The sequence below is a fragment of the Cyprinus carpio genome, chromosome A12, assembly GCF_018340385.1.
Source record: "Cyprinus carpio isolate SPL01 chromosome A12, ASM1834038v1, whole genome shotgun sequence".
Classification (NCBI taxonomy): Eukaryota; Metazoa; Chordata; class Actinopteri; order Cypriniformes; family Cyprinidae; genus Cyprinus; species Cyprinus carpio.
The window spans coordinates 14,028,383-14,047,781 of NC_056583.1; the positions used below are offsets into that span (position 1 = coordinate 14,028,383).

The following is a 19,399-nucleotide window of genomic DNA, read 5'->3' on the forward strand; positions in this document are numbered from 1 at the left end:
ACATTTATGGGTGTGTTGATATAACTATTAAAAAAGTTGCACTATTGTTTAGCATTATCGCTTTAATTATTTAGGTTTCCATTTAATTAGTTATCTATTTATACTCATGGAAGACTAAAAAGTATTGTGTAATTTGCACTGCAATACAGTTCTATGTAAATGTGACCTGACAAACAATTGAATAAACAAACCTTGAATAAAATTATGTACATGATAACAAGTTAACATGCATTTCATTTGGATGCGCAGTTCATTGGAATCCCAAAAGTGCCGTGCTCGGGTAGATGTGTAGTTTATAGTGTAGGATTGTAAATCAGTTCTTTCAGAATGATAAATGTAAGCCTCGCAGTACTGATAAACCTGTCCAATCTGTTTCACAAAAGAGTGGGAAAAAAATCCTATGAGTTCTATTGTTTTCTGTGTTATGTGCAAGCTTGGTTTAGCAGTATTGTTTCTGGATGAAAAACACTAAGTTAGGATTTTGAGCATATAGCGTAGTCTTTGTTTTCTGGTGTGAGTTTGTGTATGCATGTGGAAATTGCTTCCCACTAAGAGTGTCTGTGTTCATATGAAAGCCATTGTGTGAGAATTCAAGGATACATACATCTAGGAGTGAAGGAACACACTGTACTATCACTTACTGCCACATGGCCACATGGTAAAGCACACGATTTACTGCGGAGTGAGAGTGTGTGTGAGCGCAAGAGAGGACAGATACTGCACATTTATGCATGTGTGCATGAACTTCCATTATCCACTTTCAGACTTGGAGAATTGTTGTTTACATATCTGATACTGAAATCAATGAGGGATGTCTAAACTTGTTTTTTTTTTCTTCAGCCTGTCAAAACAGATCCTTGAGTGCTTTTCGTGAGATTTTAACATCCAACTTTTTAGGACTCATGTGAAGTAAAATGATTCTGTATCAAAGAAAACCCTGACCTACATGCTCAGTGATAGCGTAGAAACCTAATAAGTCATAAAATTAAACACAAAATAAGGTGAAATAAAGATGATAAAAGGTTTGTGTGTGCTTAACATGTGCCTTTACAGTACGTGCAATTATTCTTACAAAATAATGCACCAACTACTGTACATACACATACAGTTTGACAGATGGTACATTAGTACCCTTTACTTGGAATCTTAATAAATCAGGGCCTGAAAGTGGGGGGGGTGGTCAAACTATTCTATTATTTGGCAATGCATAATAAAACAAGAAAGTTAAATTTTGTATCGTGGGAACCTCAGATGGCCGAGAAGCTGATAGGGATTTTTTTCTGATGTCCTATACTGATGGGCATACTGAAGGGGCTGGGGACAAGATGTGGGAGTGATGGGTAATGTCCTATCTCTGTCCTCAGTGGTCCACTTTCTCATTGAAGAAATGGTATTATCATGGTCTAAACATTAGATGGGTCGAGCAGCCCTCAGAATGAAAAACAGCAGGTAAGAACGTTTTCAGGAAACTGTAAGAGTACTGTACGTGTGTGTGCACATATGTGGGATTTATATGTTGGAACATGGGGATGGATAAAGAGAGAAAAAGATGTAAAATATTGCAGATGAGGGTTGCATGTGTGTGTAACAATCTATACACTAGAGTGTGAGAATAGGATATGAGAGAGAGGTTTGGGGAGGGCACATTTCCTGTACATAGCTCTAGCAGATGGCTCTCACGGGTCTGATATGTATGATGTCAGCTAATAACCCGTGATATAGAGCCTCATTCCAGCCCAGCAGGTCAGGTTTAGCATTCAGTTGGAGCTGGTGGCTCACTTACCCAATAAACACTGTGGAAGTTACCTTCAGTTCCCAGTCTGATGTGTAAATCGAAACCCTCACTCAACATCAAAGTGACAGGAGCCACAATCATCTGTTTCCTCTGCTAAACGGCATACACACGGTCACACACCCCACTAAGTCCCAATAGATCACCTTTAACCGCGAGAGTATCCATCATTTTTGCAGCACAAGGCAAAGCGAACCAAAACACAGTGCACAGCAAAACATAATGGTTGGCAGTAGTATGGCCAAATGGTTCAAGATTTGAGGTGGTAACTTGATTGAAAAATGTACACTTAAAGGGATGCTATTGTCACTGGGCTCTTGAGTAAGACACTCAAACTCTTTAAAGTGCTTTTTTTCACAGTGCTATATATGCTGTTCAGAAGTTTGGGGTCCATAGGTTTTAGTAATGTTTTTGAAAAAATTCCAAGGCTGCATTTATTTGCAAAAAACTCCAGTAAACACATGATTATTGAGAAATATTGTTACAATTTAAAATAACCGTTATGAATTTTCAGCAGCCATTATTTCAGCATTCAGTATCACATGATCCTTCAGAAATCATTCTAATATGCTGATTTGGTGCTCACGAAACGTTTCTCAATATTATTAATTTTGAAAACGGTTGTGCTTCTGTGACATTTTTTTCCAGGATTCTTTGATGAAAAGAAAGTAAAAAATAAATAAATAGATAATTCAATTGAATTCATCCTTGCTGAATAACCATTCATGTCTTTCAAAAAATAATTACTCACCCCAAACTTTTGAATGGTAGTGTATATTTTTGCATACTAGATTATTGTAATCTCAACAAACATGCTAACAATAAAAGCACTTAAAGTCGCTTATTGAGTGGAGTTGCTGTCTATGTAGAGAGTTCCAAATCACTCTATATGTTTTTAGATGCTGACTTAGAAAGCAGCTGTCTATATAGGCAGTAAATAGCAAGTCATCTAACTAAGTTTTGGAACAGAGCTAATTCGTTTCTATGAGCAGAAACATATGTACTGTATGGATGTGTTCTATTGATATGAAAACATGGTCCTCCACTTACCAGAGAGAGGTGGTGGAGATGTAGTGCACCATCTGAATGAAGGGGAGAGGATCCGACGTGGCTCCACAATTATTACAAACACACTGGAAGAGAGAGTTGAATGAAGGGGATTGGGTTAGATGTTGGTCACCACACAAAAAAGTACAAAAAGTACAAAAAAAAAAAAAAAGGCACCCACTAACCTGTTCGAAAAGTGTCATGGCAAACTTTTGATGTGGGATGCAGTGCTTGGCCGTGCAGATGTCCTCCTTGGTCTCATCTGAGATGTGGAAATGTATCCGCATGAGCAGGTTCTCCTGAAGAAAACCAACACAGAGGGTTTGGATCTTTTCTAGTAAAAGTGAGTTGGTGTGTGTAAGCGCATTGGCTTTCTCATTCTTTTGATCTGGCTCTGATAAACAATTCTGGAACAAGATGTTTAGCTCCAGTGCAATACAGCACGCTGGCTATTTCTGCAGCATTTAAACAGTGAGGCATCTTTGAACGGATGTTTGTGTATACGTGTCAGAGCGAGTCAGTTGTGTGGTCCAGCACTTACATTAATTTTTCTCTGTCAGCACTCACTTCACGTTAATCTGATCAAGTGAGAAAAACACATCTATTTTTCATAAGAGTCTTTTGATTCCCTGGCTGAACAAATTTAAAATCAATCGATCACACTGCAAGTTCCTGACAAAGGAATATAGGGTGAATGAGGGAGTGGGAGAGAAAGTGAGAGAGGTGAATAAGACCATACATCAAATCTCTAGTTCCCCCTACTTTCATCTTGCTAACAGCCATGGACCATGCCTGCAACACCCCTATGACTACCACTGCTGGAGAAACTACTTTAAAACCAAAGCTCCCCAAGCTACATGCTAGTTTATTTTAATTAAAATAGTTAAACTACAGTCAAGCTGCCAATTTAAAAAAAGCTAGCTACACATACAAAAGAAATTTGCTAAGGAACAGCAGCTTAATTAAATATAAGGCAACAAAAATGTTTATATATAATTATTAAATAATATAAATTACTTGTGAAATCAGAGCACAATCTACCAGGTACAGAAATATTAAAGGTGACAGCACAACAAGATATACACAAGATATAACCAATAAAACCTGAAAACGAATTTATAGGGAAACAGTCTGTCTGTATAACACTGAAATGAATAACAGCATTTAATGAAATATTTTAAGTGCTACCTAAACTAACAAATTTATTCTCGAAAATATACACGCACATTGCATTAAAAAGTCCAATTATATTATATATAACTACCTTAAAATACTTAACAGTGTTATTTTAGTCTTGTTTATATTTATGTTAGATTTTTTATTTTTTATTTTAAAAAGTGTCATGAATTGAGAAATCAACTTCTATTGAGTTTTTGATATATAAGAGATCATCATACTAAAAAAAAATTGTAACAAAGTTCGCAATCACAGGAAGGAGGAGGCGGGAACCGGCGAACATTTAAATAAAAACTTTAATAATAAAATAAACACAAAAGAGTGCGACAGCCCCTCGCGGACGACTGTCACGCGCACAACCGAAACAAAACACAAAATAAAATGCAGGCCTGGTCCTCTCTCCTTACACCATCGTCACTCATCTTTTTATCCTTCCGGAGCTCCTCCATGGGACTCAAGACCGGTGAGTAGCGCAGGTGTTGCGCATTAACATTAACTCCACCGGCCTCGCTCCGTTCCCACGACTCCCGGCCCCGCCCCCCTCGTCACAAATATTCTGTAAGTTTCAGAACTGAAAGTGTCCTTGTTACTGAAATAAAAGCTTTTATTGACACCAGGCGCAGCGAACGTCAGATCATGGAATGTGCCTACCTACTGTATTAGGGCTGGGCTGTATATCGAGTTTGTACGATATATTGATATTTTATTCATAAACGATTCGATATGAGGCAGTACCGCCTATATCGATATACAGTAGTTTGATACGAACACATCTGAATAATAGCAGAGGACACAGAGGACCCACAAAGTTGCATAATTTAACGACATGCATAAACATGCCGTAAAAGATCGCAAAATATTGTGCAGTACCTGGTTGTAGAAGAACACAGTAGCTGCATAACTTTCCTTCGGATTTAAATATTAGGAATGCGTGGTTGAACTTTATTTTTAACAAATTTTCAGCTCACGTGAGTAAAACATTGAGCATTTGTTCGCTTCATTTCATCGTGGATTCCTTTGTAAACAAGACACAGGTTGACTCTGGATTTGCAGAGAGACTGAGATTAAAAAGCAATGCTGTGTCATCTATATTGGATCCGACAGGAAAGGTGCAGCACACTTATGTGAGTAAAAAATATTTGTACTATGTTTCTTTGTTTACTATGTATTATGTAGAGCCGGCCTCAAAACCAGGGTAGAAAATAGCCTATTACTTATTGATCTTGATGTTTTTGAATGTAAAAACCATGCGAACATCATAAGTGGACCTCAGACAACTTTATAAAATAATTTAAATGTATATTTCATGACCCCTTTAACTGATTTTAATTTAAATTACTTTTAACTTAATTTTAGCAACAGTAAGTAACAACATGGCAAGTTTTAAAATCTGTCATCCAAAATGATATTTTACATTTTAATTCAGTTTTATTTCAATTAGCAAAAATTATTTTTAATAGTTTTAGGTAGCAATAACACTGCTACTGAAAAAAATATTGTATTAATCTTGGATGGCAAGTGGCATTTATTGTAAAGAAGTAAAGCACAAGCTGGTAAAACATTTAAAAAAAAGTTTGTTAGGTTGAAATATATATTGTTCATTAAGACAAAAGTACTTGAGACACTTTCTCAATTTCACTCTGCCAGAAAGCTTTGTGTGCAATATTGCAAAAAACAAAACCGTAGCATTATTTCATACTACTCTTAGCAAAAAAAGTAGTTTTCCACAGGACTTGAAACAGTCAAGCTAGCCACACAACTACAAAAATATAGGTAAGTTAGTACCACAAGTACTAGTTATCTACTCCCCAACACTAATAACTCAGAATTCACAGAGCTTGTAAATAGACTCTTCACATACTGCATTCAAACTAGTTTCACATCTCACGCCCTCCGCTAAACACTTCTCATTGAGTATCCCACAACAAATCATTAGTATATGGAGCATTTCATTTCCTGCTCAGATAATAACGCAGCTATTTATGCTGGGGTGCAGATGTGCAGAGGAGCGAGGCAGAAATGAAGAGTTGTCATTTCGCTAATGTACTGCCTGTCATCTAGTGCACGTGAGGAGAGAGGTCGCATCTAAAAGCGGGGACGAATGGTGCGACGAGTGCTTGGCCCCATGTCTGTGTCTCGCAAATGCAGCAGTCAAACAAATGGGAGAAATCATGGCAGCTCCATTCAACAAATCCTTGGCTAAAAATAATGAGCCCGCGACTCAGCCGCTCACTTGTGAATGATCGTTCAATTGTTTATTTGCTTAAAAGCAATTATCTGTATTGATGCTCACGCGGTGTGTCCTTTAAGGACATAAATGTGAGATAAACACAATCTATGGTCCTTAATCAGGTCCAGGCCGAATAATCAGGTCTGGGGATTAGAGGAGTGGGTTGAAGAGTACAGGAGGACCTTATAGAAAGCTTCCATATCCTTAATGATCCTATCCTAGCTCATTTAAAGCAAAAGCAGGGCCCGTATATATACCTGCCAACTCCTGCTGCCATATGCCTGTAAAGCACATGATGCCTACAGCAATAAATCTAAATATCCACTCAAAAACAGCTCTGTTGCAAAATCCAATGAGTGTGTGAGCTGTCTACTAGTCTACATTGGCAACAACCTTATGTACGATGTGTTGTTAGATTCAGTATGATCCATTTTTAACTGTAATTGATGTGCATGTTACTGTAATCCATCTAGCAGTTTTTGAACACAAGAAAACATCTTGTTATTATTGGTAATAAAAACTAACACAAAAACTAAATTACATAAAACATTTTTTTCTGAACTGTTAATTAAAATAAAAAGTAACATGACTGGAAAAAACAAAAACAAAAACAAACTGCACAGCTTAATAAAATAGCCAAAATTTGATTTTAGGTTTTGATATATGGTATATTCTAAAACTATTACAAAACTTGAAACCTTTAATAACACTAGAACATGCTGAGAAATTTTACATATATATATATATATATATATATATATATATATATATATATATATATATATATATATATACTAAAAACAAAAACTAAGATTGATAAAGTCAACAAAATTAAACTAAATTGAATAGCTACATTAAAAATAAAATAGAAATAAAAACGTAATAAAAAAGGCTGAAATACTGAAATGATGAGAATCACTTCTTGGATGAGGTTATCCTAAGAATGGGTGACAAGCTCAGTAAAAATGTCCAATTAATATATTTAATTCAGCACTTCAAAGTAGTTTGATCTAATTAAAATCTCTTTTCAAAATCTCTTAAACATCTCTTTTCAAGGTTTTTCATATTAAAACAGATATAATGTTCCAAATTATAATAAAAGTATCTTTGGCTTTTCTGCTTGGGGAAATTGGCTCATAAAACCATTAAAATCCACCTGATGGTTAAAAGTCACTGCACTATGGCTCAGAATTGTGCGTTCAGTTTCGAGTCTATTGTCTATTGTCATTTGTTTGCAAATGTGAATTGATATTTTTATGACCGTTATAGTGTGGCTTAAGTCTTTAAGCCACTTTTTGTTGCCACTGTATTTACATTGCCGACAAAACATTGACACAAGATCATATTACATGGTAGACAAAATCTGTCTCCCAACAACGGAAGGTAATAAAACCATCCATTACTTTACAGTTAAATAGGAATCAACCTCAGATTTTATTTAAAGTCTCGCACATTTTCAGAGAATCCTATCAGTCAGCCATTTTGAGTCAAATATACTTATCAAAGATACGCCAACACATTCTGCCAGAAACGTCACTGAGACACATCTTTTTCAGTGCATAGAGAAATATGTGAATATTAAAAAAAGTTGTCAAACTTCAGCTATCTGCTTTCCTCCGGAGTTATTTTCCCTATGCTGCTCAGACTTCATGTTTCCATTTCTACCACTCTTCAAACCACACAAGGATGAGCAAAAGCAGCAGTGCTTGAAATTCAACACCTAACATCTCTGGAATCTGAGATCAAGGTTGACAAAATCCAAGTGAGGAGCGGAAAAAGACAGAACTGAGAGAGGGGATGCGAGGAGAGACTAAAATAGGGTTGAGGAGAGGTAAGAGGAGGAAATGCCTTCGAAAGAGAGAGAGAGGGATGAGAAGAGAGGAGGTAAGACGGGTATAGCTGATCATTGTGTCAGCAAAAACAGAAAAGTAACTTATAAGGAGAAATTGTGGAAAAAAGGGGTGAAATGGGGATAAAACAAAAGTCTTACGAAACACTCGGCCGCGTCGTCCATGATGCCCAGCTGGAAGCGCTGCTCGTCTTTGAAGGTTTTGGCCAGAGCGCTGCGCAGAGCGTCCGATGGGAGCACCTTCTCACTGCTGAACTGAAACTGGGCGAAGATGCTCTGAAACCACAAAGAAAAACAGCACCTCAAAGGAAGAACAGAAAACTGATGCAACTAAGACACGCCACATCTCACAACAGCTTTGGTCAGCCTGCCCACTCTCACACACGTAGAGAGAGCAGGGCTGACATACTCTACTGTAAAAACATTACACTGCAATACAACCAATCACAGACTCTGTCAGAAGAAATCAATAAACAAACACACAGGCTGTGTTTCAAAACCTAGCAACTTGCCTACTTAGTCCTTAGAAAGCATTTGTATATGACAGCCAAAAATGCAGTCTAGTTATGTAGATCAGCAGAAAACATGCCAACATGCCAATAATAACATGCCACCAATGCTGTCTAAAAAAGCATCTAGTAACAATGTAGCCAAAAATTATTTAAGGAAAGAAAAAAATGCAATGGCAGCAATGTTTAGGCAGCCATACACCAGGATGCTAAAGTAGGAAGCTCTCTAGGTTTTTATTGTTGTTGTTGTTTAATAGCTAGTGTTTAAACAGATTGGAATGTCTAATAAAGTCAAGAAAATGTACCAGTGTGCCCACTAGTTCTGTCTAAATGGGCATCTCAGTAGGTTCTGAAACACAGCAAACATTCAAAGGTGTCTAAGTAGGCAGCTAACATAATTTTTAAGCTGTTAATATTGGAACATGTCCAATAATGCCCAAAATGTTGTCTAGGTAGGCAGCTCATTAGACTTTTAAACATCTAATATATGCATAAAAATACTATCAATATCATGCAAAAGTTTGGGGTTGGTAACATTTTTAAACGTTTTTTAATGAAACATTCTCTTATTCTTTTATTCTCTTATCATAAGTAAGTACTGTAGTGTAAGCAGAAGCTAAGTATTAGCTCTTGAAACACTGATCAAATGGGACCAAAAATGTTATTTAGGTAGATTTTAAAACCATGTGGACATTTGAGCATGCCTAAATACTGTACGCACAGACAGCTCACTACAACACAGCCATACATTCAAAGTGATTTATGCCAACTTTTCTTCACCACATAAAATTCTCACTCATTCGATAGGACAAGCTTGTTCCTGAAGCAGCGTTCTGGAAACATCAGACTAAGATACTGAGCTCATTAACAGTAAACATTCAAACAAATGCAGTGTCCTAAAAGCCTGTGGTGGAATCTATTCTCCTGTCCATCAGCATTGACACTATTATTGAACCCAATGAACAATGACTGCAACACAATGCTCTCTCACCAGAGGTCATCCAGATAAGATGAACAAATGGACTTGGGCGAAACTTGGGTAAATATTTGCTGCAGCTGCAAACACACACACACTGCAGTTTTAAAACCCTCATATATGCAGTGGGCACACTGCCCAAGGCAGCCCCCCTATATAGTATATGGAGATGGGATGGGGGGTTTTCCCCTGAGCGGGACGGGCCGGAGGCTTTTGAACAGGTAATGCAGTGTGCTGACTGCACTGCACCAAGGAGAGAAAGAAAGAGGATGGAGGGAGGGTGGAAGAAAATGAGAGAAAGTGTGGGAGGGACAGACGTAGAGGGTTATGTACCCCACTGAGGAAACTCAATGAGAGGAAAATTCAGCCACTGCATCATTTCCCCATGCAGCTCTAATCACACACTGCTCAGCCCAGTTAAGAGCTCAGCCCAACTTATCACTTGTTGTTTTATTTGACGTGTCTGTGTTGGTCTGTTTTAAAAAATATTGAAGAAACCATTGGAAATTTGAAAAGACTCCGTAATCAGAGTTTCTGTTCATCCAAAAGTAATAACACCACTGATAAAGTGCTTGAACCAGTCTAAACTGGTTTGATGGTCTTAGCTAGTTTCAGCTGGTTTTAAAGGCTCAGATATATTTCATGTTCCACGTTCCGTTCCATCTAGTGCACAGCTGCACACACAAAACCTTCAAAGTATACTTTATGGACAGCGAGCCCGGATGGACACGTTCGTTGTGTTCGGACAACATAGCGGACCTTTGGTTTTTGAGTGCTGAAACCACTCAGGCATGCAAACTTGTCCACTGTGAGTTTAAGGCCGAAAGTTGACTGTTGGGTTGTTGTTTAGAGTATTTTCGTCTAGTTTTTGCATTGTGTTCTGTACTGTTGGACTGCCATCAGTGTTTTTTTTTTCGGCAGACTGAGCATGTTGGCAATAAAGCCCATTGGTGCAAGAGATCACTCTGATTGGCTGTTCTTATCGGACCAGTGCACAAGAAAACTGAAAAATGGAAGTCACAAAATGCTGCTTTAAGCAAATTCTGCTTTATTTATGGTTTGTACATCCACAGTCCTAGCTTTTTTAGTTTCCCTTTTTAAATGATGAAGCCAGACTACTCAATATTCAATTCTGCTCACAGATATCTAGCTAACCTGATACTTGCCTCAAACAAAACTCTTCAATTTCTCTGCAAGACATGATGCAACTAAACGGAAAATTCTTCACAAGTCCAGTGAATAGTTCACTCCCAGCCCAGCTTAACAAGCAAAATTACCCCAGTCAACCAGCTTAACTACAAAGCCTGTTGGCATCTCCTAAATCATGTCTGAGTGGGTACTACACAAGCACTAATGGTGCTTCAGTGTCTTTATAGAGAAGAAACAAACACCGTTAAGATAAAAAAAAAAACATTTGAGGATAAAATGCCGAAAGAACATTACAATAAACAACCTTGAGCGCTTTTGGTATGAACCACTCTGTTGTTTTGAAGTGCTGCTCATTTTATGTAAGAAATGGTAAAATGGTGAAATGGTGCCACCTTTGCCATTATGTCTCGCAGTCCAGTTGGAACCAAGCCAAGCTGCAGTCCGCCATTTGAATATGCCTGTTCTATGCAGTATGAATATGGGTAGTATGAATGAAAGTTGATATGGTTATATTACCATTCACAATTCCTCTCTCGTGGGATAGTAAAGTGTCCATCGAATGTGCACTTCAGAATTTTGCCAGTAGTAGTAGGTCATCTGGGCATATTCAACACACTGTTTTTCGAATACTATAAATTCAGACACGCTACTCTTTTAATGTGCAGTTTTTGTAATACTATATAGTAGAGAAGTATTCGATTTGGGATACAATGTATGTTTTTTTTATGTGGGCCAAATAGCTAGCTAACCAAAACTGACATATAAACAACTCTGACATTCAAAAAGGACAAAAAGACCACAAACCGCCTTGAGCCTTTATATTATATTACAGACAGAGTGTTTAGAACTGGGAATCCTATTTGAGGGTTGAGTGGTCCATGTTAAAGTGATGTGACCCATACTTGGAAATAGTGCTCTGCATTTATTCCATCCAAAGTGCACACCACAGCAGTGAACACACACACACACCATGAACACACATTCACTCCCCCCACCTACAATCCCTGCTGGTTTGAGAATCGAACTCACAACCTTTGGGTTACGAGTCTGACTCTCTAACCATTAGGTCACGACTTCCCATGTGTGTAATAGCATTTGATGTAAAGTGTGGCAGTGATGTAAAGTCCTTAACAGCTCAAACAAGGACATGTAACCCAACCGGCCTGGCTATACTCAAGTCATATGCATACATACACATCCACACACCACACACACCATCAGAGATTGTGTTGTCAGCTGCGAGCCATGAGGCATAGCCTGTGAAATGAGACATTAACCTCCACTCAAAGACACAAGACACAGTCCTCAGCAGTGACACATATCATCTGCACTGCTCAAAACTCACAAGGGCAATGAGTACGCACATGCACACACACCCTCACAGGAACAGCAATCTTGTGACGCATGTAAATATATTAATATTAAACACTCCCCAGGCTCAGTTTTCAAATTGCAGAGGGATTGAATCTCATGCTGATTATGAGTTTGTAATTGGGTTTAACTCAATCGCTGGCTCTCACTACATAAAACGGCACAAACATAGAGGTGTCACTGGAGCTTCTATAATAGGAAACGTCAACGTAATAGAGGTGGCAGCTTGTGTGAGTGACTGTGACTTTGCATTTATTTAGTTTGTGTGTGCATGTGTGTGTGTGTGTGTGTGTTGCTTCCAGCGCTGCAGTTCCTCAGCGGGGCTGATGATTGATAGAGGTCACCAACCTCAAGGCACTATCACACCTCGTGAAGTGGCAGTAATGTGGGCCCTCGCTGCCCAGTGTCACACTATGGCCTCTGTGAAATGCAGCATCTCTCTTGACAAACATTATAGGCATAAAAATCTGGTCAGACCATTTAAATTATTTAGCTAGCACAGAAACGCTGCATTCAATTATATTTATTTAACAACAACAGTGAGTTTGTCTGTTGATTCAGTGTCTTTGTAGGCTCCTAAATTTGCACTTGTTTTAAAATTCATAATACAGCCATCACTTTGTTTTTTAAATCGTTAATAATTAATTGACTGATTAAATAATATTGTCTTAACTTATAATTGTTATTAGGTGATGCACAAATCATTTAACACAATCTTTTACGGTTTAATCAATCTAACAAATAAAAAAAAGATACAGTGTAAATAAATAAAACATTTCTATAATGTTTTTAGAAAATTGTTAGAAAGTGTAAACTGCAAAATAAACAATGTAATTAAAAAAATATATACAATAATTTGAAGAGTAAATGCTATAGCAACTGAACTGAGATTTTTACATTTATTTTTAAAATAAGTTATTTTATTCAGCAAGAGCACATTCAATTGATCAAATGTGATAAATGAGATATTTAAATGTTACAAAATATTTCTATTTCAAATAAATTCTGTTCGTTTGAAATTTCTATTCATCAAAGTTTTTTAAAAAAAAATTGTGCCAGCTTCCATAAAAAAAACATTAAGCCTCTCAACTGTTTTCAACATTTCTAATAATAGGAAATGTTGCTTAAGCACCAAATCAGCATATTAGAATGATTTCTGAAGGATCATGTGACACAGCTTTCCCATCAAAGTAATAAGTGACATTTCAAAATATATTCAAATAGAAATAAAGAAAACAGTTTATTTACATTTAATACACCCTTGGTGAACACAAGAGACTTCTTCCAAAAACATTTTAAAAAATCTAACCTACCCCAAATCTTAGTAATTGATAAATTTACAGTAGTTAAGTTGAAAATGCAATGAAATCAAAGAAGCCAATCAGTAAATAATATTGGGCAAGTGTTACTTGTGCATATTTCTGCAAACAATCAATGATTTTTTCATCTTCGTACCCCACAGCTAATTTGCATCTCAGTAAATTAACATGATATTCCCCACAGTGAGAACGCTTTCAAATAAACACATTTGAAGAATTCAGCAGTTTCCAGAAAGGAACGGTGTGGCGAGGGCATATTTCAGCAATCATTAGTAGCGTTAGATCATTAAATTTCAATAACATGGCTGGCAAGAAGGCGGTTGGCGGGTGGCATGCGTGAGGAATTCTCAGAACCAATGGGCCGAAACTAACGTTTCTCCATTAAAAATGAGAAAGGTGACGTAATGCATGCCAGTCAAGGCTATGGCGGGGGACAGCCAGAGCCACATGAGATCACATGCCAGAGGGTTTGCCAGAAAAATATAGCTCAGAGCAAGACCTGAGGGACAGGAATCCGCCTCAGAGTCAAGTATTGTGCTTTACCACAGAGCAAAGTTTCATCACAGGGTCTGAACAGAAGCATGCAATCATGTTTTTAAAGGGGTCATTTGACGTTGCTAAAAAGAACATTATTTTGTGTATTTGGTGTAATGCAATGTGTTTATGTTGTTTAAACTTCAAAAAACACATTATTTCCCACATACTGTACATTATTGTTTCTCCTCTATGTCCCGCCTTTCTGAAACGCGGCGATTTTTACAAAGCTCATCGTTCTGAAAAGCGAGGTGTACGCTGATTGGCCAGCTATCCTGTACATTGTGATTGGCTGAATACCTCAAGCGTGTGACGGTTATGTTACGCCCCTTAACACTGTGATGCCAAGTGTCCCGGCGCTAAGAGACAAAACCAATAAAACCCATTACAAATGAGGCATTTGTTGCATCCAGTGGGGCATAATTACTGATTATAATGACTTATACTGTGCTTTTACGCGTTGTGTTGCGTATCGCGCTGCATAAACATAAAACCATGTCTGCATTTGTGATTTGAGAAATGACAAACAACAAGCTCTAACAGTTACTCTGCACTGCTCAAAACTCACATTTGAATCATCAGTGGCAAATCTTTTAAATATGATAACGTACTTACAGGCTGTGAGTCAGAAGTGCCAGACTGTCCTTGCAAAGTTGGAATTGCCCCACTTTATAGAAAAAGACACCGGCATTGTAGGCAATTCTCACAGGAAACAGTCCTTGTCCACCGCAAAATGCATTGTGTTTTGAATACAGTATTTGGTTTGAACTGTTCTGGAACAGTGCTGTAAATACAACTTAACCACTGATTTCTAGTTGTGTGCACAACATGGCGCCGGCGAAAAAAGCGAGAATAAAAGTAACACCTTCTTTCTTTGCGTGAACATTTGGGCGGCATTATGCAAATCTTCCCACATCGTGACATAGACATGTGGGGGCGTTTTAGAATGAGCCGTTTTAGGTAGGAGAGGTTGACTCTTACCTTTTATAAAGAAAAACTCTTTGGATTTGAGACTTTAGTCTTTGCAACTTTACAGATCTTCTTTATCCACCAAGAGCTTGTAACACTCCAAAAAGTAAGGAAAAATTTTAAATCGCATCATATAACCCCTTTAAGAGGAAAAACCAATGCTATCTGAACACTGCTGAAAAATTTTGCAGTCAACCACATTTGCAATTTTTGGTGAACGGTCATAAATCCTGGCAAATATGTGGAAGCATTCTCATGATACGGCTCTGTGTCACCACAGCAGTGTGATTTCTGATGCCTCAGCACTTCACACACACACTTTATTTAGGGAGAGAGAGAGAGAAAGAGACAGAGCACATTTCAATCAATGTGATGGATTTCATACAGGCTCATTTGTGTTTCACATCAACAAAGAAGCCCAGAGAAAACTGGACAAGAACACATAGCAATTAGATGTATGTCTAACTATCTATTTATCCACTTATCCATCAAGCTATACGTCTATCTATCCATCTTTCCATCCATCACATAATTAAACTGGTCACTGAAATAATTCTCCTCATTGGTCACATGCAAAACTGCAAAACAAATCCAGACAAGGTCATCGGGATTCCTATATCTCTGTCTGTCTATTCACTACATGCCTACCTTCCTATTTATCCATCTATCCATCCATCCTTCCAACCATACATAAATGCATAAACTTTAAAGACTCAGGAACATTCTAATTTCTCTATCCTATGTATGAATTATGCTCAATTTAATTCAATTCAAAAGAGCCAAAATGCCACCAATGCTGAATCTCACAACTAAAGACAACCAACTCCAAAGAAACCAACACCAAGAGGCACAGACTGCCTTTATGGCATCACATGGGCGTGACAATGGACCATCAGAGCACAGAGTAGCCAAGGTAACAATTACCCGTGGAAACAATGGAGCAGGACCTACAGTATGCATTAGCAGAGGAACTAAGCATTCAATTCAGAGAGAGCAAGACGACTGGACATAAAATAAAGAGGTAAATCACTCAACACCAGGACAAGATTAGACCAGACACAAAGCAGAGAATGAAAAAGACCTCTCAATCTATCAGACTATTTGTCCCTCTCCTTTTCTCTCAGGCGCAAACACAGCCAACAAGAAGCATTGGTATTTTTGGAAACAAATGGCCAAGAACAAATCTGACGGCAAAGATTTCTTTTAAAAAAAAACAAGGAGCCTCTTAAAGAAATATGCCAGTTTTGTGACTTCTTACTGGTATGTTACACCTTTAAATAGCACAGCTACTTTTAGCCTGAGGGTGACTAAAGAACAGGATATTGTTTGAGTGACAGGCCTTTGCTTGTTATTTAAAAAGAGACCCGAGTTGCTTTTCCTAGCATATATCTCCATCTCGTCCTCCCATCTCTATCAGCCGCCAGGCAGGAAATTAAAAAGACTTCCTCGAAAAGAGCGACAGAGAGCTCTTGATGTTGAGAATCTCATCTTTATTCTGTTCCTGTGCTACAGTTAGGTCCGCAACGAAGTCAATTAGTCCAAGCAGCCTACCCTCACCTTGCAGGATCATTAGAAGAGCACTCCTAAGCACTCAAGGAGATTCCTGTAGCCCTCTTGCTACTTTTCTGAGAAGGCCATACTAACAGGTAGCACCTCTTGATCTGGTATACACAACTGGGCCTTTTTTAGAAAGCACCTGGAAACACTCACCTTCAGAGCGCAGAAGATGCACGAGTCCTCCATGCACTTGTGGGTGTTAAGTTGCCGAAAGCTTCTGCGAAAGATGTCGAGATGCCAAAGGACCTGTAATCGAGAGAACAAAAGAGTTAAATCAACTAGTGAACATATGAAATTCAACTGTCAAGTGGACACTGAAGTGCCCATTAACAGAAACATCTCATAAACTGCCCACATTTTCCAGAGAAACCACCACCATTCCTGTTGTAAAGACCAGCATGTTGTGTTCTAGATGGTGCGATGGCATATTGAGATTCAGACTTTTTAAATAGCTTTAACAGTAAGACATCACTGGCTTTCATGAGACAGACCATGTTGGCTGACTCGTATTTTTTGGTAGTGAACCTCATGGTGGTCCACCTGCTACCAGCACCAAACCAGCACAGACAAATTCTAACCAGCAGAACTAGCAAAAACCTGTATATTTCCAAAACTGCAAGTGCAATACTGAAGAGTCATGCTAGCATCACCAAACGGCATTGCAAAAAAATCACAGTTTTCAAACACACTTGATCCATTTCCACTGTTCAGGCCAAACAATCAGATCCCATCCCAAACTCTAATAGTCTGGCTTTTTAGGATACCCATGCAAACAAAACAACACTGAACGCACCACATTTTGGGGGAAAATCAACATTGATGGCTTACAGATGGCTTACTTTCTTAGTTGACTCTGCACAATAAGCTGGGATAGTAAAAAGTAATTTAACATTGAAAAGATGAAACACTTCGGCTCTCACTCACCCTCGGGGTAGATTTTCACATTACACAAAACAACCCAGAGGCTTCCTGGCCCCGTACCGCAGCGCTCGGCCAATATCTGCACTATCTTCCAATCCTCTCAATAAATACGAGCCAGTCCTGGCTGCTGTTCTCACTCTGTTCATCTGCCAGCTGTCCACTCCACTTAATCCTCTCGGCAGACCAGGAATCTAGCACTGTGCCCGTCCCAGCTCCGGCAGAGTTTCAGACCGCCGGCTCCCAGTAGAACAAGAGGTAATACGGAAAACAGCAAGAAAGAGATGTGAGGACACAAACTGTCTGGAAGAGAGAGGTGCGATCGCATATGAGGAAGAGAGATGGAGTGAAGGAAGGGGAGGGGGAAAGACAGAGAGAGAGAGAGAGAGAGAGAGAGAGAGAGAGAGAGAGATATGCGTAAGAATAAGAGTGCATGTGGAGCACAGAGGGGGAAATTGCTGCAGCGATATGAAGCTATGAATTACCAAGACCGAACATGCGGTACACGCTGCGGATCAGAGTTGTTTGGAGTTAACTTGCCCCGGGCACAACTCGCACTCATCATATAGAGCGAGACATAGAGAAACTGCAGAACTAAAGTGGAACAAACAGCGAGACTACACCTTTACCCTCAAGCAACCATCTGGACCCGAAACGCACAGACACACCTCACCGATGATCAAAGCTTTATCCATTCCTAATGCTTCCACCATTGCCAACTGTGCCTAAAAACCAACCCTTAACATCTTCAACATCCAAAACCGGGCTTATACACACTCGCAGACCACACACAAAACAGATCAGCATTGTTCTTTAGTAAAGCAACAAAAAAAGACAACAATGCAGAAAAGCTGCAAAATCTCACTGTGTGGAAATCAGTTATATCGGCTAAAAATGCAGGAATGCCACACTCAGCTTGGGAAACTGTGCTTTGTTATTTTCTGTAGTGTTTGTGTCCTCTCCAGTCTCTCCATACCTTACTGCAACTAATACACTGGCGACGCTAAATAACTTATTTACTGTTTTTCAGTAGGTAATAATGCAGGACAACATGTGTTTATGTTTTTTGGGCTGGTTCATTTAATTTTTAACTTATGTTAATGACTCTAAAAATTATGGTAAATTATAGATGTTTTAAGAATAAACCCAAATTATTAGAGCTGTGCCAAAACAAAAAACAAAACTAGGGCTGTGACAAGATAAATAAAAAGAAAAAAAGAAATACATTAAATACATATAAATACATTAATACATAAAAATAGATATATTACGATATGCCACATTGTCCTTAAACCTGTGAATGCACACTTTGACCATGGTGTACCAGCAGCAACCGCAAACACAATTTCTTTTAGAATCCCTTAAGTTCACAGATGCAGCATTTACCGAGCATTCTGACGTCCTACTTGGTATTCTTCTTTTTGCATATTTGGACGCAAGGTGTGTGACGACAGAAATCTATAGCAACCTGCCGTGATTCCTCATGCAGTGACACATTTGCTGTCCCCAGTGCTGCAGCGAGCCATCACATCAACCTGTGCATGTGGCTCTAAAGCGCAGCTAATCTCCCCTGAAAAAAGGAAGAGACAAACAAACAGAAATAATCACAAACTAATCGCTAAGTGCAGGTCTCCCCTGAGACTGGCGGAAAATAAATAGATATGTTTCATAACTAATACACAAAGCATCTGCATTAGGTCCGAGGAACAGAGAACACTAAAGCCCCTTTGATTGGGCTAAATATGTTGAAGGGGATTATATAATGCTTTTTTCTTCTTTATCTCCCTCTCCTTCTAACATTCTGAGTCTTTTCAAGCACCCACTTTATGTCTCTTAGTGTTATGAAATGATCCTTCAGGTCTTTACCTAGAGTCAGGTCGTAGATAGATTATGCACTCAAAATGGACTACATAAAACATTATGACCCTATCCTTAACAAGCATCTAATGGCTTTCTCATTTCCAATCAAACACTAACACACAGGGTCACACACACATACATAA

At 38.5% G+C, this 19,399-nt stretch overlaps 1 protein-coding gene across 10 annotated transcripts in view; it reads right to left on the reverse strand.

Moving 5' to 3' along the window:
* Window positions 1-19,399, reverse strand: part of LOC109078504 (inactive ubiquitin carboxyl-terminal hydrolase 54-like) — a 128,899-nt gene that overhangs the window by 58,095 nt on the left and 51,405 nt on the right. For 8 of the 10 annotated variants that reach the window (XM_042767697.1, XM_042767691.1, XM_042767694.1 and 5 more), the window contains 4 exons: window positions 16,632-16,724; window positions 8,236-8,370; window positions 3,025-3,138; window positions 2,843-2,925 (listed from right to left, as the gene is read on the reverse strand). In XM_042767697.1, the coding sequence (XP_042623631.1) occupies window positions 2,843-2,925; window positions 3,025-3,138; window positions 8,236-8,370; window positions 16,632-16,724 (425 nt within the window). Of the gene's footprint in view, window positions 1-2,842; window positions 2,926-3,024; window positions 3,139-8,235; window positions 8,371-16,631; window positions 16,725-17,402; window positions 17,730-18,782; window positions 18,933-19,399 lie in introns of those variants that run through there. The other 2 variants (XM_042767699.1, XM_042767698.1) reach the window with 2 other exon arrangements.